This window comes from Staurois parvus, unplaced genomic scaffold, assembly GCF_062004578.1.
Source record: "Staurois parvus isolate SC_StPar_1 unplaced genomic scaffold, SC_StPar_1.0 ptg000634l, whole genome shotgun sequence".
NCBI classification, from domain to species: domain Eukaryota; kingdom Metazoa; phylum Chordata; class Amphibia; order Anura; family Ranidae; genus Staurois; species Staurois parvus.
Genome location: NW_028318430.1, coordinates 1731441 through 1758755, shown reverse-complemented (window position 1 = coordinate 1758755; position 27315 = coordinate 1731441). Strand labels below are relative to the sequence as shown.

The following is a 27315-nucleotide window of genomic DNA, read 5'->3' as shown; positions in this document are numbered from 1 at the left end:
TAGAGGTATGTTTTGGGTCATTTTCATGCTGGAAGATCCATCTATGGCCCATCTTCAGTATTCTGGCTGAGAGAAGAAGGTTCTCATCCACGATTTTACAATGGCCCTGTCCATTGGCCCCTCAAAGTAGCAAAGTTGGCCTGTACCTTTAGGAGAGAAACAGTGCCAAAGCATAATGTGTCCACCTCTTTGCTTGACTGTGGTGATAGTGTTCTTAGGGTCATAGTCCTTATTTTTCTTCCTCCAAACATGGCAAGTCGAGTTAATGGCAAAGAGCTGAATTTTGTCCTCATCTGACCACAGCATGTTCTCCCAATCCTTCTCTGAACCATTTAGCTGTTCCTTGTCAAACTTCAGGCGGGCCTGTACATGTGCTTTCTTGAGGAGGGGGACCTTTGGGGAGCTGCAGAATTTCAATCCATGGTGGCATATTGTGTTGCCAATGGTTTGCTGACTGTGGTCCCAACTGCTTTGAGATCACGAACAAGCTTCTCCTGTGTAGTTATGGGCTGATCCCTCTATTTTCTCATGATCATCCTTACCCCATGAGGTGAAATTTTGCACGGAGCTCCAGACCGAGGGCTATCGATAGTTATTTAGTATTTCTTCCATTTGCCAATAATCGCTCCATCAGTTGTCTCCTTCTTACCAAGCTTCTTGCTGATGGTTTCGTAGCCCGTTCCAGCCTTGTGCAGGTCTTCAATCTTGTCCTTTGACAGTTCTTTGGTCTTGCCTATGGTGGTGAAGTTTGAATGGAAGAGATTCTGTGGGCAGGTGTCTTTTATACACATAACGAGCTGTTAAGAGCTCCTTCTAAAACTGACCAGACTAAACTGTGTATCACATGAGCACATAGCTAGTCTGTGGGAGCCAGAACTATTGTTGGTTGGTAGGGGATCAAATACCTATTTTACTCACTTGACTGTAACTCAATTTAGAACATTTAGATCGTGTTTTTTTTCCTGGATTTTTGGTTGATATTCTATATAATTTTAAATTATTATATTATTATACAGGATTTATATAGCGCCAACAGTTTGATCAGCGCTTTACAATATAATGGGAGACCATACAGCAACAATACAGTTCAATACAAGAGGGATAGGAGGGCCCTGCTCCTCGGAGCTTACAATCTGGGAGGGAGGGGCTAGTGGTATAAAAGGTAGTAACTGTAGGGGATGGACTGGTAGGAAGAGTAGAAGATTCCATTGTTAGCTGCCGGCAGGATAGGCTTCCCTGAAAAGATGGTTTTCAGAGATCTCCTAAAATACACCTATGATAAAAATTATATACCCTTCATGTCTTTGTAAGTGGGCAAACTTCCAAAATCTGCAGAGGATCAAATAATTATTTTCACCACTATACTATCTTGGCCTTTAATATCTGGCTGCACACTATACCTGTAATAACCACCTGCATGGCAACAACCATAATTAAATCCATTGTGGTCATAAAACTCACTCATAACTGGAGACGAAAAGAACATCAGTGCTGAACTTACTACAGCGAAGTGTTAGTGAAGCTACTCTCTGATGAATGTCTCTGATGCACTTTTACATTCACATGATAGTGAAGTGCATCAAAGAGAAGTCATAGAAATGCTGCTGCTGTTCACATAGTTCTGCTTTATATCCAACTGTGGTTTTATCAACTCGCACCCCTAAATGTTCTCATTATCTTAATATGTCCAACACAATGGATGAAAAGTACATCTAAACAACAAAACAAAGAGAAATCACATACTTAAGCTATTTCACATAATTTGGTAAATCTTAGCACTGCTTTGTTCCTAAAGCACATTATACATTAGAAATATGGGATTTCTGTACTTACTGCAAAACCCATTTCTTGGAGTTCATTGCGGAACACGAATGCAGAGACTGTTGGGTTAAACTGTTACCTACAGGAGGATTTGAACACTGGCAAAAAAAAACAAAATTGTGGCAGTTCCAGTATAAGCCCTCCTACCCCCAGCATGCCTCAATTCTGTGGAAAAGCAGTACCAACTAGCATAATCACAGTCAGAGGGGTAGGACCTGTTTCCATCAATGAACTTCAAGAAATTAATTTTATGGCAAAAATCATATGTTCTTTCTTATTTAATGACACATGAATTCGAGACCGACTGTCCAAAAGCAGTCTGAATGAGGCATGGTAGAAAAAAAAAAAAAAACAAGAAACAGAATTGGACAGTGTAAAACTCAAAAACACCTGAAGAATCATATGCCTGAAGCTGGCATCAGACGAGGCCTAAACATTCACTGGTAAAAGCTTAGAGGACATATGAACAGAAGCCCAGGTGGAAGCCTTGCAAATTTAGGAAACTATAGCCTAATGATGAAAATCCCAGGACACACCCAAAGATCTATTAGAGTGAGTCAACAGGAAAGGGTGCTGATCCTTAACTTAAATCTATAAGCTTGAATGATTAGCTGTCTGAGCCATTGTGAAATGGTGGAACAAAAGGAAGGCTCGCTTTTACTGGGACCGTCAGGAAAGACAAATAATCTAATGAAGGGAATGGATGTGAGATAGACATGTAGAGCACAAACTAAATCCAGACAACAGAGGGGAGTCGCCTGATGAACTGGAGCCAGAGAAATGGAAGAAGGATGTACTGGTTAAGGTGAAAGGATTAAACTAACTTAAGCCCCGTACATACAGGCCGAATATTGGGCAATTTGGGCAGGTAAAACAGAAACCAGCTGACATTCAGCCCTTATACAGTAGGCGGTCCAAAAGATGTAAATTTGTCCCTGTGTAAAACAAAAAAACGTTTTTTTTACAGGATAGGCCCGCAAGCTCACCTTGCAGAGGTGATAGAAACAAACACAACCTTGTGAGTGGGAGTGAAAGGAGAATATTCCTGATTGCAGGAAAGGATCCTTTCTACCTCTCTTGCACCTGCGAGACTTCTGGTTTCTCCATTATTATTTATGTATTCCATGGCATCGTCCAACTCAATCCTCATCAGATTACCCTCTAGTCCAGATTGCAGGGGCAGCCATATTGTCTGAATTTCCAGATTGTTGATTGGGAGACACAATTCCTGCAAGTCTCTTGCACCATCAAGGTGTCCAGGAGTCCTCCACAGCCTGACCAACTGGCATTAGTTGTGAGGATCTGCCATGAAGATCAGTAGCAAGGATATCTGCAACTGCAAGCTCCTTGAGCCTCAGGTGAGGGACAACCTGGTCTTTGATATCAAACAAATCCATATGTCCAAGGATAGAATCAACTTGTTCTACAATGACAAGATGTTGTGTTGAATAGGTCTGGAGTGAAACTGGGCAAAAGAGGCTACCATCAGTCCATGAACTCTCATGCAAAAGCAAAGGTTTGGAAGACTCTAGTATTAGAGAGTCGGAGTCTGAGAGTGCAGAGTGTGAAATTTTTCTTGGAGAAAAAAAAAAAAAAAAACTGGCTTGAGCTGTACCAAGGATAAGACCCAGGAAATCCATTTGATGAGTCAAATGCGGCGTTGACTTCTGGAGGTACAAGACCTAGCCAATCCTTTGCAAGGATGGACTGATTGGTGATATCCAGAGTGCTGAATGACATGTCACTATCCCTGAATATGGTTTCTTTTTCTTTAGAGCTTTTAGAAATTATTCTAACAATGAATTACTTTTGCTTTAATGGGGAATTTTATCAGCAATATGAATGCACAGCTATGGGGTCTCTGGCAGATTGCAAGGATAGATATATACAATGAGGAACAGAAGTATTTGAACACCCTGCAATTTTGCAAGTTCTCCCACTTAGAAATCATGGAGGGGTCTGAAAATCACATTGTAGGTGCATTCCCACTCAGTCAGAATTAAAAAAAAAAAAATTCAGGAAATCACGTTGTATGATTTTTAAAGAATTTATTTGTCTTGCACTGCTGAACATAAGTATTTGAACACCTAAAACAGCAAGAATTCTGGCTCTCAAAGACCTGTTACTGTACCTTAAAAAGTCCACCTCTACTCCACTCATTAATCTAACTTAGTAGCACCTGTCTGAGCTCTTTAAAGACATCTGTCCACCCCACAGTCAGTCAGACGCCAACTACTACCATGGGCAAGACCAAAGAGCTGTCAAAGGACACCAGACACAACATTGTGGACCTCCACAAGGCTGGAAAGGGCTATGGGGCAATTGCCAAGCAGCTTGGTGAAAATAGATCAACTGTTGGAGCAATTGTTAGAAAATGGAAGAGGCTAAAGACTACTGTCAGTCTCCCTCGCACAGGGGCTCCATGCAAGATCGCACCTCGTGGGGTATCACTGATAAGAAAGGTGAGGAACCAGCCCAGAACTACAAGGAAGGAGCTGGTCAATGACATGAAGAGAGATGGGACCACAGTTTCAAAGCTCACCGTCGGTAGAACACTTCGCCGTCATGGTTTCAAATCATGCACTGCACGGAAGGTTCCCCTGCTCAAGTCATCACATGTCCAGGCCCGTCTGAAGTTTGCCAATGACCATCTGGATGATCCAGAGGAGGCATGGGAGAAAGTCATGTGGTCAGATGAGACCAAAGTAGAACTTTTTGGTCTAAACTTCACTCGTCATGTTTGGAGGAAAAAGGATGAGTTGCATCCCAAAAACACCATCCCTACTGTGACGCATGGGGGTGGTAACATCATGCTTTGGGGGTGCTTTTCTGCGAAGGGGACAGGACGACTGCACTGTATTAAGGAGAGGATGAATGGGGCCATTTATTGTGAGATTTTGAGCAACAACCTCCTTCCCTCAGTCAGAGCATTGAAGATGGGTCATGGCTGGGTCTTCCAACATGACAACAACCCGAAGCACACAGCCAGGATAACCAAGGAGTGGCTCCGTAAGAAGCATATCAAGGTTCTGGAGTGGCCTAACCAGTCTCCAGACCTAAATCCAATACAACATCTTTGGAGGGAGCTGAAACTTTGTGTTGCTCAGCGACAGCCTCAAAACCTGACAGATCTAGAGGAGATCTGTGTGGAGGAGTGGGCCAAAATCCCTGTTGCAGTGTGTGCAAACCTGGTCAAGAACTACAGGAAACGTTTGACCTCTGTAATTGCAAACAATTCTCTACCAAATATTAACACTGATTTTCTCAGATGTTCAAATACTTATGTTCAGCAGTGCAAGACAAATAAATTCTTTAAAAATCATACAATGTGATTTCCTGAATTTTTTTTTTAATTCTGTCTCTGAGTGGGAATGCACCTACAATGTGAATTTCAGACCCCTCCATGATTTCTAAGTGGGAGAACTTGCAAAATTGCAGGATGTTCAAATACTTCTGTTCCTCACTGTATATGGTCTCCATTGTATCTGGACTTCTTCACATGGAATGGTACAGTGGCAGATTTAATAGATTTTGAGACACCGCTGGATGTATGCCACCCACAATCTCCATCACCTTAGAATACAGTAAAACGGCTACTTTTTGGATGTTCTGGTGACACAAGAAAATTGTGCTTTCCACAACAATGTATACAAAACCCCACTGGCAGGAATATACAGGTGAAACTCGAAAAATTAGAAAATCGTGCAAAAGTTCATTTATTTCAGTAATGAAACTTAAAATGTGAAATATATGAGAGACTCATTACATGCAAAGCAAGATAGTTCAAGCCGTGATTTGTCATAATTGTGATGATTGTGGCTTACAGCTCAGGAAAACCCCAAATCCAAAATCTCAGAAAATTAGAATATTGTGAAAAGGTGCAATATTCTCAGCTCAAAGTGTCCCACTCTAATCAGCTAATTAAGCCATAACACCTGCAAAGGGTTCCTGAGCCTTTAAATGGTGTCTCAGTCTGGTTCAGTAGGAATCACAATCATGGGAAAGACTGCTGACCTGACAGTTGTGCAGAAAACCATCATTGACATCCTCCATAAGGAGGGAAAGCCTCAAAAGGTAATTGCAAAAGAAGTTGGATGTTCCCAAAGTGCTGTATCAGAGCACATTAATAGAAAAGTTATGTGGAAGGGAAAAGTGTGGAAGAAAAAAGGTGCACAAGCAGCAGGGATGACCGCAGCCTGAAGAGGATTGTCAGGAAAAGGCCATTCAAAAGAGTTGGGGAGTTTCACAAGGAGTGGACTGAGGCTGGAGTCAGTGCATCAAGAGCCACCACACATAGACTGATCCTGGACTTGGGCTTCAAATGTCGTATTCCTCTTGTCAAGCTGCTCCTGAACAGCAAAAAACGTCAGAAGTGTCTTACCTGGGCTAAAGAAAATCAGACCTGGTCTGTTGCTCAGTGTTCCAAAGTCCTCTTTTCTGGTGAGAGCAACTTTTGCATCTCATTTGGAAACCAAGGACCCAGAGTATGGAGGAAGAATGGAGAGGCACACACTGCAGGATGCTTGAAGTCCAGTGTGAAGTTTCCACAGTCTGTGTTAATTTGTGGAGCCATGTCACCTGCTGGTGTTGGTCCACTGTGCTTCATTAAGTCCAGGGTCAACGCAGCAGTCTACCAAGAGATTTTGGAGCACTTCATGCTTCCTTCCGCAGGCAAGCTTTATGGGGATGCTGACTTCATTTTCCAGCAGGACTTGGCAGCTGCCCACACTGCCAAAAGCACCAAAACCTGGTTCAATGACCGTGGGATTACTGTGCTTGATTGGCCAGCAAACTCGCCTGACCTGAACCCCATATTGAATCTATGGGGCATTGCCAAGAGAAAGATGAGAGACATGAGACCGAACAATGCAGAAGAGCTGAAGGCTGCTATTGAAGCATCCTGGTCTTCTATAACACCTCAGCAGTGCCACAGGCTGATAGCTTCCATGCCACACAGCACTGAGGCAGTAATTGCTGCAAAAGGGGCCCAAACCAAGTACTGAGTACATATGCATGCTTATACTTTTCAGTGGTCCGATATTGTTCTGTGTAATAGCCTTGTTTTATTGATTGCATGTAATATTCTAATTTTCTGAAATTCTGGATTTGGGGTTTTCATGAGCTGTAAGCCATAATCATCACAATTATGACAAATCACTGCTTGAACTATCTTGCTTTGCATGTAATGAGTCTATCTCATATATTAGTTTCACCTTTTAAGTTGCATTACTGAAATAAATGAACTTTTGCATGATATTCTAATTTTTCGAGTTTCACCTGTATATCAAGTAGTGCACAATCATAGGTCTTGGATTTTTTCAAATTAAAGGAATCCCATATGTAGATAAATATGAAAGTTGCCATTGCTTCCTTTCCTAAAAAATTTTAGTCATCTGGCTGTCTATGGCTCCTGTACAGTCACTGACCTGAGACATAAGTGTTGCTGGTGACATCAGGATGAATTTCAGAACATCCAGTCTTCAAACTTAAATGAAGCCAGAGACTCAAAGTACAAGTGTTTATCAACACAGTAAAATAACATTTTTAAACTGAGAATGTGGTGGCAATAGCAGTCTATTTTTATTACTTTTTTTTGTTGGTTATAACAAGCCAAGGTTTGCCCACGCAAAGGAGACATCAAGCAGACTCAAGTGGCAGAGTATACATGAGTACCAAAACAAAGAACCATTACCAGGTCTGGAAAGGGCCAGGTAAATAAAAAAAAAACAAATAAGGCAAACACTGTATCATCCCCTAGAGGACAGTAGCTCTTAATAATAAACTTTATAACAGGAAATAATTTGAGAGAGAAGAGATAAGGAAGGTGAAGAGGAGAGGGAGAAGAAAAAAGGAGAAGCTGCTGGAAGGGGCAAGTGCCACGGACATGGGACCTGTACGAGCTAGAATTATAGTCGACAATAACTGGATGGTGGCAGGGACAGAGAGGAATAGCCTAGTCTATTTTTTTCATATACACTTTATTGCCAAAAGTATTGGGACACTCCTCCAAATCATTGGATTAAGGTGTTACAATCACCTAAATAGCCACAGGTGTATAAAATCAAGCATGCAGACTGCTTCTACAAACATTTGTGAAAGAATGGGTTGCTCTCACAAGCTCAGTGATTTCAAGAGGGGTACCGTGATAGGTTTCCAGTTGTGCAAGAAGTCAATCCGTGAAGTTGCCTTGCTACTAAATATTCCACGGTCAACTGTTCGTGGAATTATAACAAAGTGGAAGCAACTGGGAACAGCAGCAACTCAGCCACGTAAAATGACAGCAGGGTCAGCGAAGAAGTCGGCAACTGTCTGCAGCGTCAATAGCTAAAGATCTCCAAACTTTGTGTGGCTTTCAGATTAGTACAACAGTGCATAGAGAGCTTCATGGAATGTTTTTCCATGGCCAAGCATCTGCATTCAAGCCTTACATCACCAAGTGCAATGCAAAGCATCGGATGCAGTGGTGTAAAGTATGCCATCACTGGACTCTAGAGCAGCAGAGATATGTTCTCTAGAGTGACGAATTATGAATCTCTGTCTGGCAATCTGATGGATGCGTCTGGTATGGCGGTTGCCAGGAGAACGGTACTTGTCTGACTGCACTGTGCCAAGTGTACATTTTGATGGAGGGGGGATTTTGATATGGGGCTGTTTTTCAGGAGTTCGGCTTGGCCCCTTAGTTCCAATGAAGGGAACTCTTAAGGCATCAGCATACCGAGGCATTTTGGACAATTTCATGCTCCCAACTTTGTGGGAACAATCTGGGGGTGGCTCCTTCCTATTCCAACATGACTGCGCACCAGTGCACAAAGCAAAGTCGATAAAGACATTGATGAGCGAATTTGGGGTTGAGAAACATGACTCGCCTGCACAGAGGAGTCCTGACCTCAACCCAATAGAACACCTTTGGGATGAATTACAGCGGAGACTATGAGCCAGGCCTTCTTGTCTGACGTCAGTGCCTGACCTCACAAATGCGCTTCTGTAAAAATGGTCAAACATTCCCATAGACACACTCTTAAACCTTGTGGACAGCCTTCCCAGAAGAGTTGAAGCTGTTATAGCGGCAAAGGGTGGGCCAACTCAATATTGAATCCTATGGACTAAGACTGGGATAACATTAAAGTTCGTGTGCATGTAAAGGTGGGTGTCCAAATTCTTTTGGCAATATAGTGTATTTACTTTTAAAGTACAAATTTCTCTTTTTGGAGTTTGATTATTAAAAGTGAAAAGCACAGTGATGTGCAGTATAACAAAAAAAAACAGTTCATTCATACATTAGTGTATGCAGGCTGAATGACGATTTATTCTATTTACCTGCTATAGAATATTACTACTGCTCCTTGCATTTTTAAAGTGGAACTAAACTAAGGCAAGCTTATCTATGAAATAAAAGAGTGTGAGGAATACAATAATGGAAGTTAGAATTAAACTCTTTGAAGGGTGACATGTCAAAGCATTTTTGATATATATATGCCTTACATGTAATTGAAAGTTTTTTACTGTACAAAAATTGTCAGCTTGAAGAAGAGCATGTTTATTTTATGTCTTGACCATGACCAAGGCTGTTTTAAGGTGCTACTGGAAAAAGCAGTATAGGTATACAACGGTTTTAAACAATACATGGTAATAATGGGCACATAATGTGTAACAAAAAAAATAGGCAAAAAAAAAGTCAAGAAATATGAACATTACTTACTTTTACATAAAAAGGGAAGTCCAGCATAACAGTGGTCTCCACAGTTTAAAGCAGCATCAAAATAGATATTTGCAATCTAAAAAAAAAAAAAAAAAAAAAAAAAATAGAACAGCAATTAACTCAGATGTTCGCCCTCTTCTTGTGTCCCCATAGTAAGCGGTTTGCTATGGGGACACACTGTCTCTGTTCGCTGCCGAGTTGTGTGCTTATGGAGCTGTACTCCATCCCCCCTCACTGCATTTGATTGATAGCAGAATAAGCCAATGGCTACAGCTGCTGTTCGAGTGCTGTGCGAAGACGAAGAGAGGAGATACAGCCATGCACAGTGCTAGATCTATTCTCCCTCTACCCCTTAATACAGGGAAGAGGGGACAGAGAAATAGAAAATGTTTGCTACCTTAACCCTTTCACTGCCAGAGCAGTTTTTGCATTTTTTTGCACACATTTGGAAAAAATCTTTTTAGGCCTGAAGATTACACAAAATCCCCATAACATTGCATCTTTTCGGAAAGCAGACACCCTAGAGAATAAAATTGTAGCAGTTTCAATTTTGTATTAAATTGCCCACATTTTTGGTAAAATATAAGAGACAAGGTTGAGCCGAGTAAATGGATACCCAACATGCAAAACCTTAAAATTTGTGTGCGCCTATGAAATTGCTTCAAACTTCAGTTCCCTATATTTCCTATAGACAGCACTTCAAAAGCCCCTATTAGGTCATCAGTGTAGCCTTATGGAGGTGGTCTGGTGCTAGAATTATTGGTGTGTGCACGGCGATATGCAACATGCAAATCGCAATCTAGGTTTTCACTTGTAGGTGCCCCGACGTGTGCATGTGCGTATATGTCGGGGTGGGCCTCAAAATTTTGGGAGGGATGTTATATGTTTGGCTGAAACTATTTTTTTTTTTTTATTTACCTTTTTTTTCCCCAACACATAGGGGACATACCCCTATGTGATTATTTTTTGGTGAAAGGTTCTCTTTATTGAGACATGCAGGGTCTAAAATATCCTGCATGTTTCTTCTGGGCTCTATTAGATGCATTGCAATGCTAGCCGGGACAGTGACAGCCATGACCCGGAAGTGACCTTCCAGGTCACACAAAGAAGGGGAGGGGAGTGGATGCTCGTCTGCTCTCCCCTTCACCTGCCATGGCCCTCCCTGGGCCCACAGATGGGCAAGCGGAGCCCGATTACATGGCGGGAGAGTGCCTGTGGGTTGGGGGGGGGCACTGGAACTGGGGGGCTGTGGAAGCAAGCGGAGCCGCCTGACTGCTTCCAACTGACAAATAGTCTGCCTGTCAGTTTTATACACAAACCCGGTTGCTGCAGCCACTGGATTGTGTATAAACTCCCCTCCCCTTACCACTGCTGACAGCAAAAGAATTAATGTAAAGAATACATTAGGATAAAGCTTTTTTGCTTTAATATCACTTTAACCCTGTTACACAGGGTTCTAAGGGTTCCTTTACATGACAGAGACCCTGACAGCATGCAAGATCCATTTGTTTAGGTTTCTAGAGCAATGTGGAGCTGATTGCAGGCAGCCCATGTTAGTTAATGGAGTGGCTGTATGGTCTTGCCTGCACATTTACAATGATGGGTGCCTAGCCCTACACTCCTGTTCCCCACTGTATTATATTAAATCACCATGCTACAACAAAATGAAGCTTATGTGGGTAATCGCTATCACCTCCCCCTCCAAACTGCAGTTCTAAGCAACAGCCAAAGGCCACAATAGAAGATTAACTGTCACATGGTCAACTCTTCACATAGCCGCCAAACACAAGTGTAAGACAGGGATCAATATGTAAGATCAGTTTTTTTGGCACAGGGAGTCCTAAATGGTCAAACTCTAAATATTGCAACTAGCCAACCTAAATTAAACATTAGGAAACAATAGACTTGCAGGGATACCTTTGATTTCTTCCCAGGTTCTAATTCTTCTTTATTGCTCCTTAGTCGCTTATAAAAAAATCTCATATCCTCCGATAAGGAGCGTAATTGCTGTATTTTCACCTTCTGTGAGAAGGAACTCATAATATTCAAACTCTGATGAACTAATTTTCCCTGCAGCAACAGAATAGAAAAACAAAATTCACAGTTAAGTCATACAACTAGCTAGGCCAGTTCTTTTCTCTCTAACACACAACAATGCAGGACAGCAAGTCTCAAAGGCAACCACACATGTAAACAGACTGAACCGGCTGTTTTCTGCATGCCATCTATACAGTTTACTCCAACGTGGCAGTCCTAATGAATTCAAAGTGACTCAACAAGTCTTTTCAAATGCACAAGCCCTGAAAAAACTTGACTGCTGGAGGTCAACCTGATGGACAGAGAAGGTGAAAGTACATTTCATATATTACCTACACAACATCTGTCGCCTGAACAGTGAAGACAATATTTATGGTTAAAACCTCATATTCACAGAAGCCCAAAAGGTAAACCTTTTTCTCCTTTCTGCCACTGGTAAGAGGCAGGGCCAGTGCTAGATTATTTTGCGCCCTAGGCAAGACCAGCTACTTGCACTATCCCCCAAACCCACCCCCCCTCAAAAAAAAAAAAAAACTTCACCTGTAGTTCTACTTCACACCTCCTAGCACACCATCCTCTTTCAACTCAAAATTTTCCACCCTAGCACAAATGCTACCCCCAAAATCCCCCCAATCCTGCCTTCTAGCACAAATCCCCCTAAATCTGTCTTACTTGTACAACCCTCTCCAAAGTACCCTTCCCAGCACATATCCTTACTCCCCCACCAAGTACAATTTTCCCCTGTAATCCCATCTCCTAACACAAATCCACCCCAATCCCCCTCTCCTAGCACAAATCCCCCCACCCCAATCCCCCTCTCCTAGCACAAATCCCCCCACCCCAATCCCCTCTCCTAGCACAAATTCCCACTCCTAGCACAGATCTCCCCCACCCCCCCAGTACAAATTCCAAACCAATTCCCCCTCCTAACAAAAATCCCCCTCCCTAATCCCCTCTCCTAACACATCTCTCCCCCCCCCCCCCAAACTCCCTCCTATTCCTAGCACGTATATCCCCATCCCTTCTCCTAGCACAAATTCCCCCCCTCCTTTCATCATCCCCATTACCCTTCCCAGCACAAATAGCCCCCACCCCCCCTCTGTACAAACCTCTCATCTCAGCAAAAATGATTACTACCCCTCCCCCTTTCATTGTGTACAGTTTCCCTGGCCTGAACCCCCCCCCCCCCCCCCAACTTACAGGTGGAAAACCAGTTAGGTAGAGGTGCAGGTTGTGTTGTGCTCACTCCTGTCAGTGGAGCGATCCTCCATACAGCGCATGACAAAGGGTCGCTCTTGGATCAGGCTTTACACATTTTGATTACCTTGCACCCTCTCTCCTTCAACGAGCGCTCATCTCTAGGCAGCAGGGAGCCAGGAAATAAATCAAACACTAAACATGACGAGCAATCCTGTGTCATCTGCTTTATGAAGGATCGCTCCACTGACAGGAGAGGAGAGGAGAGTGCAGCCCGCACCTCCTGACTTTCTCCTGTCATTTCTCCTTTGCAGGCTTCATTGTTCCAGGCTGCTCTGCTCTTGTTCCAGCCGTGAGTATGGGTATGAGGGAAAGCACTCAGAGGCCAAAACACCATGTCCATGGAAAGATGTACCTGGGGGAGCAAAACTGAAATCTGGGGTCTAACCCATCCCAGCACTCACATAGATCCGGCCATGGTGAAGTATATGGAAACTAGCGGCCATGCCTGTGCCCTAGGCGGCAGTACACCCTAGGCAGCTGCCTAGTTTGCCTAGTGGTAGCACAGGCCCTGGGAGGAGGTTTATCTAAATCCAAAAATAAAAAATATACTGTAGCTTAACAGTCATATGTGGCAGGAGCATTTGTTTGCTTTCTTCAGGCTTTTTCCCTTATCTCCTTGTGATCCTGTCTTACAATGGCAACCCCTACTCAACCTAGGTAGCTCTTCTGATTTGTACTACAAACACTCCCCTTCTCATTTCCCTTACATAGGAGGGGAAATGTTTTGTAGTTCACAGAAGATAGCTGTGAAAGCTAAGAACATTGTTTGATATATAGCAAAGTGCCTACCAGCTTCTGCTGAACCACAGGTTTTGCAAGCAACATGAAATAAAGGACTGCTCTGCAAAGTTATTGGTGTTGCTACGTACTTCTTTATTAAGCCTTGGCATTACCACTCCCTGTAGATTACCATATCCCACAACACACTCTAAAATAATGCCCACCTGCAGAATTCACAAAATCATATCACAGTTAGCTAGAAATAAAGATTTCTTGTTTTCAATGTTCACAAAAGCCAGTAAATTTTAGCTCTTTGTACAAAAACTCTTACCGGAAAGGAAGGAGGAAGAGTAATGATCTTTGGGGAACAGGTCAGTGAACCAACAGCAATCACTGCTTTCACAGGTATTGTCAATATCTAGAAATGGAAACAATGTTGAATAAATGTCTCTCAGTTTTATATTGGGTTAAATTCTTGATTTTAAAACTCAACTGAAGTCATAGATATAATAGGTCAGGCATTGTACTGATTGACCCTATATTCCTTGTTTTACCACCACAGTTCTGTTACAGCAGTTGCACAGTGTGCCAAAAATACAAATGTGCCAAATAGGAAAAATGGTTTGGCCTAGTCGATTTGGCAATTAACAGGCTGAGTCAGACATACCCCAATCTTTCTTCAACTCCATTATTCTGTGAGAACACATGATAAATGTGGCCAGCATTTATGACAGCAGAGAACCCTGAATTGGGAAGGCCAAATGCACATTTCCACTGAGAGAAAACAGTATTCATAGTCAATCCATGAGAGAAACACAGTTGGAGATTTCAAGCAGAATTAAACCCAAAAGCAAACTATTACTATTAGCAACTTCCCAATTTTTAGATGTAATGACTGCATTCCTTTCCTATTGTAGGCTTGTATTCTTTTTATCACCTGGTGATCTAGCCAGCAAGTCTGTTTTTACAACAGAACTAGCTGTCATGCAGATGTAGCACGTAGAGGGTTGAGACAAACAATTTAACACTGACAGGGGTGCTTATAATGATCAACTTTTATTTATTTGCGTAAAATTGTTATCCCAAAAAGAACAAAACTGTTGCTCTGTTTAAAATGTGTTAACTGTAATGTGGCTTAAACAAGTTTAATGTATGTAATCTGCTAGGTCATTTAACAATATTGCTTCTGTCCAAAGATGTCTCTGTTGCTCCTTCGTCCAGACTATAGGCACTCTAGTACAGGTGGTGTTACTGGCCAGATGAAAACAGAGGGGGAAAGGCTTAAAAAAGATAAATTATGCAACAACCAACCATTTCCAATGATTGGTAAGCTGCAATATAATAACATTTTTGGTTTTGAGTTTAATACTGTTTTCAGTTGGGTATTAGGTAAAAACTTGCTTTAATTCTCACAACGTAAAACTACGCCACGCTCCCAAACTAGTGCTTTTCTTCTTATTCATAGCAGTTTATTAAAAGAGAACTTTATTTTGTGTGTTTTTTCTAGAAATCATACTTACCTAGGTGAATGCAGTATTGGTCCAAAGCTGCATCTGTCCCCTGCCGGCTGTAAGACTGAGAACAGAGTGATCAAAAACTGCTGATTGCTCAGTTCTCAGTGTCATTCACAGTTCTCTTGCTCTGCCAACCCCACCGCGCCCTTTTGATGTTTTTTCTACAGCCAGTAAACTCCCCAGCATGTTATCCTAGCTGTTCATGCACACAGACTGTAATCAGTGTTTTTTGGCTGAAAAAAACCCCCAGAACTAGTGGGATTCTAGAGGAGTTTTTTTAGCTGTAAAAAAAACCGCTCTAACGCAGCAAAACGTGGTAAAACACAGTAAATAGTGGCGAAACGTGGTACAACACATCAAACCGGCGTGTTGGGATTTTTTTTTTTTATTAAAAAATTTTTTTTCAACAAAACAAAGAAAAAAAAAAAAACACTAAAAAACTCCTAAAAACCGCAAAACGCGAAAAAATGCAATGCAAAGACGCTAAAAAGAAAAAACGCACACTTTTAATGTGACTTTACACAGCTAACGTTTCCAGCGTTATTAAAACGCCAAGTGTGGAGCCTGCAGTAGCCTAAATGATTACACAAGAAAATTGGTATCTTAACCATTAGCCTACAGGGCACTTATACCCCCTTCCTGCCCAGGCCAATTCCCAGCTTTCAGCACTGTCACACTTTGAATGACAATTGCGCGGTCATGCAACACTGTACCCATATGACATTTTTATCATTTTTCTGTGACAGATAGAGCTTTATTTTGGTGGTATTTAATCACCTCTGGGTTTTTTATTTTTTCTTAAGCAAACCAAAAACCACTGAAAATGTAGAAAAAAAAATGTTTTTTCTTAGTTTTTGTTATAAAATTTTGTAAATAAGTGATTTTTCTCCTTCACTGATGTGTGCTAATGAGGCTGCACTGATGGACACTGATAGGTGGCACTGATGAGGAGGCATTGGTAGGTGGCACTAATGGGCACTGACAGGCATCACTGATAGGCGGCACTGAAGGCAGCACTGACTGGCACTGATGGGTGACACTGAAAGGTAGCTCAGATGGACACCGATATGTGGCATGGATGTGCACTGGTAGGCACTGATATGTGGCACTGATGAGCACTGACATAAGGCACTGATGGACACTGACAGGTGGCACTGCTGGGGATACACTGATTATCAGTGCCCTGATGATCAGTGTACATGTCCCCTCCGCGGAAAGCTGATTACCCGCTCTCCTCTCCTCACGAGCTGTCAGCGTGACAGCTCGAGAGGAGAGAAATGCCGATAACCGTCATTTCCCTGTTTACATGTGATCAGCTGTGATTGGACACAGCTGATCACATGACCGAGCCGACATCTTCGGCTCTTTATGTGATCGGTGATCTGTATCCGAGGGACACAGCGCATCGCCGCGCGCTTCCTGAGCCGCACATGCGGAGTGAGACTGGGAGGACGTCATATGACGTCCTCCCAGAACGATAGAACCACCTTGCGCCCGTCATATTACTACATGGCGGGCGGGAGGTGGTTAAAATGTTCTAGTTTCTTTCCTTTTTTTAAACACAATTCTTACCTGCTCTGTGCTCTGGTTTTGCAAAGAGCAGACCCGATCCTCCTCTTTTGAGGTACCCTGCCAGTGCTCCTGATTGCTCCTTTTCGGCTAGTGCCCCCATAGCAAGCAGCCTGCATCCAGGCTCCCTCACCACAGGATTTATGGTGGACAGCAGCGGGAGCCAATTTTTTTTTTTTACTATTTTGGTCCAGTTTTCCTTTGATAATAAAAACAAATCCGGAGATATCTATTACCATTTACCACCAAAATGAAAGCCCAATTTGTCCAGAAAAAAATGCGGTATAATTCACCTGGATGTACAAAGTAGTTGTGATGATATGTATGATTTTACTAACACATGTCAACATTGAAAAATTGTGCTTAGGCATTTAGTTTAGTTTTACTCTTAGGCGTGAAGGGGTTAAACATCTTTTCACTAAAAATGGTTAGAATAATCCATTGAAAAGCAAAACCATTCCAGATCTTTGATTGAATATCGACAACTATGATACTAATTTAAAAGATGCACAAGATATAAAAAAACGCTGTGGGAAAACGATGAAAAGTATAGGTCTTATACAGTCTAGGTCTTTCTTACAGTCAACCTGTCATTCTCTTCTACCTCATTCATGTTCATTAAATTTGCATAATTTTGCTAGTTTACATAACAGGACAGCTAGACCAAGGTTGAGAGAATATACAGAACTTAAAGAAATGTATAGCAATTAAAAGTCAAAGAAATGGGAAAATCGATTTATCCATCCACAAAAATAGGAGGATGTCAAACACAACTCGTAATAGCCTAGAAATTAGAGGAACTAACATAGATTGATTGGCAGAAGAGTAAATATTTCTCGAATTTTGAACACAGGCTACAATGTAGGATATACTTTAGAAACTACTGCTAGAGGGCAAAACTACAAAAGAAGAAAAGTAAATGCATTAAAATACCTCATAATCTGTGGTTATTTGGATACCTCCATCAAAGGATCCTTCAAGATTCTTTGCGGTCAATGTTACTCGAAACACTGCATAATAGCCTGAAGTTAATATAACCTGAAATAAAAGACATTTCATTCAAGCTTTTTTTTTTTTTTTTTAAAGATATACGTAGTAATTAAAACTATATGATGTAAAGCATCCTACCAGTACATGCAAAATATTAAAAAGATTTCTCTCTAAATATAGTTCTACATATACCTGAATACATAGGGCAGCCATATCGAACTTTGAAATCATAATGAACATTTTCCTCTTGCAGCCAATGAATGCTGGCAGGAGGGAGAGGAGGAGAAGCTGGCCTTCAGCGGTTGTGGTAAAAATACGTCTCAGCGATGGGGTTTTAACACCCCCTCCCCCGAACGTAAACAAACCTTTACTGTCCTGAGCCCCCTTAAAAGACTACTTTCACACTGATGCATTGCAGTTTACACGCACCATGGCTGCAGCGCAGTGCACCTGCGGCTTTCCTTCGGATTAGTTGCGTTTTGCCATAGGATTCCGCAGGATATAATAGAAATCTGTGGCTCAGTGCAGCTAATCCACAGGCAAGCACTGCACCTATGGATCAGTGTGAAAGAAGCCTAACAGTTATTAATGTATAGGTTCTAATATGCCCTCTGGAAAACCACAGTGTATGTGTTTGGTTAGAACACGGACCTTTTTTCTCTTCCAGCTCCTGCTGGCATCGCTCTCTGTCTACAGGCTGCTAGAAAGGTCCCAGGCGAAGTCACTTGGCATCACTCTGCCTGGGAAAGGAACCAACTTTTGCGGCTCCTGCCTGTCTTCTCTACTGCTGGTGACGGCTCAGTGCACTTTGATGCTCTGGGATGGCGGATTAGCAAACCTAGATCACGGTCTACGGGTTGCCGACACTGGGCATGAACTTCCCTGGTTTGAGGACCACATCAGACAGCTCCAAGGGCCACATGTGGCCCGCGGACCATGGGTTGAGCACCCCTATATGCATTAGATGGTACAAACAACATTAATACAGTATGTGTAAACATGTTATTGAACTAGAATACATTCAAAAACATTTTCAATATTTTATAAACTACATTACAGTTTTTGTTTTGCATTATGAACTGCCTACTGGCACCCCTATTAGAATCTAACCTATATATTAACAACTTAAGAAATGCTGAAAGTGTTTTGGCTTATCTGTAAATGCATAATAATTAAAAACTTTAATCACTTCCCGCCGGTCTATTGTCAAATGACGGCCGAGTGGGACATTTGTGATTCCGGGTGGATGTCATATGATGTCCTCCCAGAACAGGCTGTGTTGTGACGAGATCTGTCACCACCTAACAGCAGCAAATGACCAATCATTGTATCGGCTGCTGCCGGCACCATGTGATAGCTGTGACCAAATCACAGCAGATCACATGACAATGGTACACAATGGATGACGTTCTTTCATGCCATCCATTGTGTACTATTGTGTTGATCTCTGTGATTGCTAACAGTGATCACATGGTACAAACAGGGACAATCACAGCCCATCTGTACCATGTGATTATCTGTGGCTAATCACAGCTAACCATAATGGTAAACACTGAATGAGTCAATTTCATTAAGTAAAAATGGCTGCTTATACCAGTGAGATTCACTGGTATAAGCAATCATAAGGGAGTAAAAAAAAATCCTGATCACTTCCCCAGAGTAGTACAATGTTACTATGGTAAAATCACATTGCTCTGGTCACAGTGTATTTAAGAAAATAAAAAAAATAAATAACCGGCCACCTTATTAGGTTCACCTGTTCAAATGCTTGGTAACACATTACTAATCAGCAAATCAAATGGCAGCAACTCAATGCATTTAAGCATGCAGACGTGGTGAAGACTACTTGCTGAAGTTCAAATCGAGCATTAGATTGAGGAAGAAAGGGGACTTAAGTGACTATGAACGTGGCATGGTTGTTGGTACCAGAAGGGCTGGTCTGAGTATTTAAAAAATTGCTGATCTACTGGACTTCTCACACACAGCCATCTCTAGGGTTTACAGAGCATGGTCCAAAAAAGAGAAAATATCCAATTAGCGGCAATTGTGTGGACGAAAATGCTTTGTTGAGCGAGGAGAATGGGCAGCCTGATTCTAGATGACAAAAAGTTAACAGCAACTCATGTCAATATGGACCAAAATCTTTGAGGAATGTTTCCAACCCCTTTTTGAATCTATGCTACAAAGAAATAAGGCAGTTCTGAAGGCAAAAAGGGGTCCAACCCGACACTAGCAAAGTATACCTAATAAAGTGGCCAGTGAGTGTATTTTCCAAAAATAAGTCATTTGGGGGATATTTGTACTGCCCTGGTGTTTTTGAGCCTCAAGAAAAAAAGAAAAAAAAAAAAAGACAGGCCATCATGTCTGACACACACACACACACACACACACACACACACACACACCATAGTTTGTGGACTTTCCTGACAGACTAAATAATATACACTGATTTGGGTTATTTTCACTAAAGAGATGTAGCAGAATACAGTTTGGCCCAAATTTATGAAGAAAGATTATTTCATTGCAAAGTTTTATAACAGAAAGCAAAAGGCAAATTATTTTTCAAACTTCCCAGGATTTTTTTTTATTTAGCAAAACATAAAAACCACAGTGGTGATAAAACATCACCAAAAAAGCTCTATTTGTGTAAAAAAAAAAAAAAAAAAAAGAAAGAAAGAAAGTGCCCAGTACTGAAGTTGTTAAAACAGGAAAAAAAAACTGAGCTACCCCTCTCCCTTTAAATAAAGGACTCCCCATGATAAAACCAACAGTAATACTTTTAAAATCTATATAATGCTGTTCTACCTTTTGATAATGAATACAAACACAATGCACTTACTGAAGTACGATCCGATGCAGTTGCATTTTCAATCTCAGGAAGGCTTGCTATTATGGAGGTCCTGTTTCCCCTGTCTGTAGTTAAGAAGTCTATAGCAAGACTGTCTCCAATTATGTGCCAACTTTTTAAAGCCAGCTAAAACAGCAAACATGCAAAATAAAATAAGTAATAGTAGTGATAACATTTTGACATGGCAAGTTAATTAACATCATTACAAAATGTACCCCAAGAGAAACGGTTACTGAGAAAAGGATTAAATATGTATAATGTACTTTGCTTTAATGTCTCTGGTCTGATGATACAAATGTTTAAACAGACACCTTAGGGAAGGAGATAATGGAGACGAAACTGTTAAACACAAAACTATTTTTAAAGTAACCTACAGTATTGTAAAACCAAGAAAGAAAAGAAAAAACATGGGAAGGTGGGCATAGCCACAGTTCTATGGATCTAGCTTAAAATCTTATAAGGCTTCCAACTTTACAGTAGCAGCCTGAAAACAGGGGCAGAAGGTGTATGTTCAAACACCTGCAGCAATAACCACTTTCCACAACTGTGAAGCAGTCTACTATATTTTGCTTTAATAAAATTAATGATTACTTTTAGAGTGAGCATGTCTCTTTGCTTCCACTACTTAGCCAAAATATGTCAAAAGTCTGGGTCAAAGAAATAAAGATGCCTATGAGGTTTTGTGTGCTGAAAAAAAGTAATTAGAATTTCTAGTACTCCAAACTATTGCATAAATATACATTCAATGAGGTTTGTTTCATTGGGGCCTAAGGAACTTAGATTATAAAAAAAAAAAAAAAAACACATGTCAAAATAGACAAGTAAAGAGAGGAGTAAAAGATAATGGGTTCACTCTTCAATTTATTCAGGTGTCAGACCATATCTATACTAATGCATCCAACTAAAAATTACATTTTAACAGTCTGCTTCTGCAGGAAACACCACCAGAGTATGAGACTCCACCAGTGAGTACATAAGTATAACAGAAAAATGTGGGTCAAGCGTCATCTCAGGGTCAAAAAACAGACTGGGGTTAATTTTTTTTTTTTGTATAGCTGCACCTGATCACCTTACCTGAGAAAAAAATGAAAGGGATTACAAAAATAGAAGCTTCAGAGTTTATCAGCAAGTTAAATATTATATTGTGGAACAACCAAATATGATTCAATTTTATTAGAACCAATAAATTTGAATAGCCAAAAAGTATTGCATAAATGACAGCTTCAAATAGGGAGCTATCTTCCAAATGAAATACACCACATTTTACAAGTTGAAATCACAAACAGGCATTTTTAACAGGCATTTTTAACAAGGATCCAGTGACTTGCAAGTACTGAAATGCCTCAGCAGTTGAAAAAAATATATATTTAACTCTGTGGAAAGCAGTTTGAGCGTTTTTATTGTAAATACACATTAAAATTCAGATGCCATTATTGTTTGGTATATATCTGAGCAAATAATTGCAAACATAAAATCAGGCAAAACCAGCAAAGGATGAACACAAGCTAGAAAAGAAACGCCATTACCACAGAGTAACCGTGTATATACAGAAAAGACATGTTTCTTACCTCAATGGGGTTGCTATTTATAATTGCAATAAGTAGACTGCTAGATTCTGCAGCACTTAGAATGCCAAAATCTAAAAAACGTTCTTCTGGTTTTGGCGGTAAAATGAAATGCTGCAAAAAAAAAAAAAAAAAAATTCAACTCATTGCTCAGTAATTTTAAAATCAGCAGATAAAAAAAAAGCACACATTACTCCGAATGAACCTTCATTACCAATAGTGAATGTTTAGACACCCTTCTCTTAATACATGATAAAAAGTAAGTGCACGTTAGAAGAAGAAAAAAAAAACAAATAGTGCAATGCACGCTTTTCAGATTTGTGAAGAACAAAACAAACCTGCCGGCCTACTGCAAATACCTATAGAGACATTATAAATATCAGAGATGACAATGCAACAACTTGGCTTGATACCCGACAATGGATGCTAGTGAACAAGCTCAGAAAGTATGTACAAGGTAACAAGGAACACAATTTCCAGTCAGAAGAATGCTAGACAGAAGAAAACTAGTACAGATACTGAACTACAGAGATGGCTCTTCATCTAGCCATTCAAACAGGATTATTTAATTAAGGATCACAATTCACAAAGCTTTAACAAAAGGATATGGACATTTACTTTAGCCTTGGGAATTTTCTAATATAGTTGCTCTCAGATTTAAAAAAAAAAACCCACACACCTTTTAAGCAGAGCTCCAGTCAAAATTAAAAAAAAAAAAAAAAAAGTCAGCAGCTACAAAAACTGTAGCTACTGATTTTTAAAAAAAAAAAAAAAAAACAGACACTCGCCTGTCCTTCGATCCAGCAGTGCCCGCACAACAGCCCGTTTCACTGGTCACCCTTTTTTCCCCAGTGCCAGCACCTTGAGTATGAGTACCTGGCTTTGACAGCTTGCGGCTTCAGAGCTGAGTGCCCACTGTGTATGTTGGAGCAGAGCTGCACCTTGTGAATGGTCCTGTAGTCTTCTAAGACCTGTTGTGTCCCAGAAAACTACGGGGAGGGAAGGAAGACAACTTCCGCTTCAGATCGCCTAGGCGAAGTGGGAGCAGGTACCGGTCAAACTCCGGTACCTGCAAAGGTGCCAATCCTGAACAGGACACAGCCTTAAAGCGGAACTTCCCCTTTTGGGTGGAGCCCTGCTTTAAGTATCCTAATACTGGTGTGTTCATTTTATGAACTGAACTTTTTTTTTTTGTTATGAATGTAACAACTGTGATGGAATACAGTCATTTCACCTTTCTTTCTTACAGCTCTTAAGTAAATTTAGAGAATCTATATAACAATGCTATCTACTTACAACTTCTAGAACATTAAAGTGGTTCTAAAGGCGCCAGCTTTTTTACCTTCATGCATTCAATGCATGAAGGTTAAAAAAAAAAAAAAAAAAAAAAAAAAAAAAAAAAAAAAAAAACACCTTCTGTGTGCAGCAGCCTCCCTAATACTTACCTGAGTCCCATCATGATCCAGAGATGTGCACGAGAACCTCGGTTCTCCAGGAACTCTCCATCCTCATTGGCTGAGACAGCAGCAGGAACCATCAGCTCCAGCTGCTGTCAATCACAGCCAGTAATCCAATGAGGGAAGAGAGGGGGCTGGGCCGAGCCGCAGCTTTGTGTGCGAATGGACTCACAGAGCAGTGGCTCGGGAGTGAGTCTGCTTGCGTGCCCCTTGCGTGCCCTCACAGCAAGCTGCTTTTGCTCTGGGGCACTCAGCAGGAGGGAGGGGCCATGAGCGCCAGCAAGGGACCCGAGAAGAGAAGGATCGGGGCTGCTCTGTGAAAAACCACTGCACAGAACAGGTAAGTATGTCAAAGTCAGCCTTTAATATCACTTTAAGAGGAATTTATCAACACTGGAGCACTTGTGCAAGGCACCCCCTGAGCAAGCTAAAGAAAGTAGTTCATTGCTTGCCATGTACATCTACTAACATTCTGTCTGCCTCAGTTTTGATAGATTGCACACTCTCTGTAAAAGGGTATGTGTACAAGAAGGGTGTATACATTATTTTAATATCCCACTGAATAAATTTAGGTGTCAGTGTAAGTTTCCTCATTGCCAAATGAAACCAAAGAACAGACAACCGTATTCGCTTTAATTACATTTGCAACAAGGCTTCTGCAATCAGTTCAGTCTTTGCATATAGTATATTTTATAGTGTCTGATATGCTCAAAAATTAATTATAGAAATATGTGGATTCAGTATATGGCTGTAAACAATCTAGTCATACTTACATCTAGAAAGCCAGTGTATGCTCGAATGGGAAGATGAAACTTTGATGCATTGGTAATAAGTAATATATTGCTGTCAATATGGACAGAGGAGGTGGATGGTATGAACATTAATGAGAATATATATCTTGATTCACCAGGAGGAATTAATACATGTGAAGTAAAATTCTGGACCTGCATTTAGAGGGAAATAAATACAAAACAAATTTTTACTGCAAGAATTTTGTATCTGAAATTGCCAGCTGAATTTCAAGGCTGTTAACCTTACTTTAAACATGATCTTTGCATCTTCTGGAAGCAAGACATCATGAATGAGAACAGCAAAGTTAAAGGTGTTTGTCAAGTAGATGGGTCTTTCTACTGGATCAGAGGGACTGTCCCGGATATGAAATAAAGTAGCTACATGGTCAAACCCCAAGTACCTGTAAGTGAAATAAACAGTCTTTTAGGATGATTTATAAGAAAGAAAGGCACATGTATTCCTAAACCTTATTAAAAAATCTGTTCACCTGCTTGCCCCATATGTACATTACTGTATGTGGTGAAGGATCTCATCGCTGGAAAAAGAGGGAGGATGTCTTCTTAGCACAGCGAGACTGGCATATTCATAAAATGTGAGACATTTAAAGCATAGCTTCATAACTGCAATCATTGCATGTAATAGTGGGGAAAATTCAGAGGTATTGGTGTGCAAGAAGTGTTGTGTTCGACCTTTATCACTACGTAGGCTTTGCATATTAAAAATCACAGTAACAATACAGGTGGGTTTAAAACAAAATAACTATGGCAAAACAATGTCAAGCAACAGATACAGTGGCGCAAAAAAGTATTTAGTCAGCCACCAATTGTGCAAGTTCTCCCACTTAAAAAGATGAGAGAAGACTGTAATTGGCATCATAGGTAGACCTCAACTATGACAGACAAAATGAGAAAAAAAAAAATCCAGACAATCACATTGGCTGATTTGGAAAGAATTTATTTGCAAATTATGGTGGAAAATAAGTATTTGGTCACCTACAAACAAGCAAGATTTCTGGCTTTAACAGACCTGTACCTTCTTCTTTAAGAGGCTCCTCTGTCCTGCACTCATTACCTGTATCAATGGCACCTGTTTGAACTTGTTATCGGTATAAAAGACACCTGTCCACAGCCTCAAACAGTCACACTCTAAACTCCACTATGGTGAAGACCAAAGAGCTGTTGAAGGACACCAGAAACAAAATTGTAGATCTGCACCAGGCTGGGAAGACTGAATCTGCAATAGGCAAGCAGCTTGGTGTGAACAAATCAACTGTGCGAGCAATAATTAGAAAATGGAAGACATACAAGACCACTGATAATCTCCCTCGATCTGGGGATCCACGCAAGATCTCACCACGTGGAGTCAAAATGATCACAAGAACGGTGAGCAAAAATCCCAGGACCACACGGGGGACCTAGTGAATGACCTGCAGAGAGCTGGGACCAACGTAACAAAGGCTACCATCAGTAACACACTACGCCGCCAGGGACTCAGATCCTGCAGTGCCAGACGTGTCCCCCTGCTTAAGCCAGTACATGTCCGGGCCCGTCTGATGTTTGCTAGAGAGCATTTGGATGATCCAGAAGAGGATTGGGAGAATGTCATATGGTCAGATGAAACCAAAATAGAACTGTTTGGTAGAAACACAACTCGTGTTTGGAGGAGAGAGAATGCCGAGTTGCAACCAAAGAACACCATACGTACTGTGAAGCATGGGGGTGGCAACATCATGCTTTGGGGCTGTTTCTCCACAAAAGGGACCAGGATGACTGATCCATGTATAGGACAGAATGAATGGGGCCATGTATCGTGAGATTTTGAGTGCAAACCTCCTTCCATCAGCAAGGGCATTGAAGATGAAACGTGGCTGGGTCTTCCAACATTACAATGATCCCAAACATACCGCACGGGCAATGAAGGAGTGGCTTCGCAAGAAGCATTTCAAGGTCCTGGAGTGGCCTAGCCAGTCTTCAGATCTCAACCCCATAGAAAATCTTTGGAGGGAGTTGAAAGTCCGTGTTGCCCAGCGACAGCCCCAAAACATCACTGCTCTAGAGGAGATCTGCATGGAGGAATGGGCCAACATACCAGCAACAGTGTGTGCCAACCTTGTGAAGACTTACAGGAAACGTTTGACCTCTGTCATTGCCAACAAAGGATATATAACAAAGTATTGAGATGAACTTTTGATATTGACCAAATGCTTATTTTCCACCATAATTTGCAAATAAATTCTTTCCAAATCAGCCAATGTGATTGTCTGGATTTTTTTTCTCATTTTGTCTCATAGTTGAGGTCTACCTATGATGCCAATTACAGGCCTCTCTCATCTTTTTAAGTGGGAGAACTTGCACAATTGGTGGCTGACTAAATACTTTTTTGCCCCACTGTAAGTGAAGCTCCAAAGGACACAACCAGTAATTAGGCTGTCCATAGAACATCCAATATAGCTAAAAAGACATGAAACTTAAAGTTTGAAAAAAGTAGGCCTAGATTGGGTGGAAATGTTTAGCTTATACTGCATTGTTCAGGCTGACAGACACACTCTGGATCTTTACAAAAGCATGTACCTCATGCACAGGCTGAGCAAGAAGTCCACTTTAATAGCTTACTATTCAGCAGTTGATTAGTAACCAACATCTGAGAACATTTCGAAAAAAAATGATCCATTCATGCCATTACCCTCACTATTACGAAGCTTGATGACAATTTACGTACCCATCCAACACTTCAGCTTGATATGGAATTTCAAGTTTTGAATAACTTTTTTCTTTTGCTTTAACTGTTATTTTTCCAGAAAACTGTGATGGTTTCTTTGCTTTAGATGCTGCGCAAGTAAAAAAAAAAAAAAGAAAAAATAATGTGCAACTACAGTAGAGCATTTGAAAAGTAAATGAGCAAAACAGTGCTATAAAATACATACAACTAGGTTTCACACTTGTATGATGTACATCAATTACAAGTACACATGAAAATATAATAAACAGAAATGCTTCTGTGTGATGATTTGCGGTAGACTCGTGATGTGTGTTCAGATGGCTAG

At 41.0% G+C, this 27315-nt stretch overlaps 1 protein-coding gene across 4 annotated transcripts in view; it reads right to left on the bottom strand.

The window, feature by feature from the left end:
• The window catches only part of TMEM131 (transmembrane protein 131), a 278778-nt gene that overhangs the window by 61693 nt on the left and 189770 nt on the right, over window positions 1-27315 (bottom strand). For all 4 annotated transcript variants that reach the window (XM_089693479.1, XM_089693480.1, XM_089693481.1 and 1 more), the window contains exons 13-21: window positions 26991-27099; window positions 24519-24672; window positions 24254-24424; window positions 22027-22137; window positions 20450-20584; window positions 17554-17658; window positions 13869-13955; window positions 11438-11590; window positions 9521-9596 (exon numbers count right to left, since the gene is read on the bottom strand). In XM_089693479.1, the coding sequence (XP_089549605.1) occupies window positions 9521-9596; window positions 11438-11590; window positions 13869-13955; window positions 17554-17658; window positions 20450-20584; window positions 22027-22137; window positions 24254-24424; window positions 24519-24672; window positions 26991-27099 (1101 nt within the window). The remainder of the gene's footprint in view (window positions 1-9520; window positions 9597-11437; window positions 11591-13868; window positions 13956-17553; window positions 17659-20449; window positions 20585-22026; window positions 22138-24253; window positions 24425-24518; window positions 24673-26990; window positions 27100-27315) is intronic.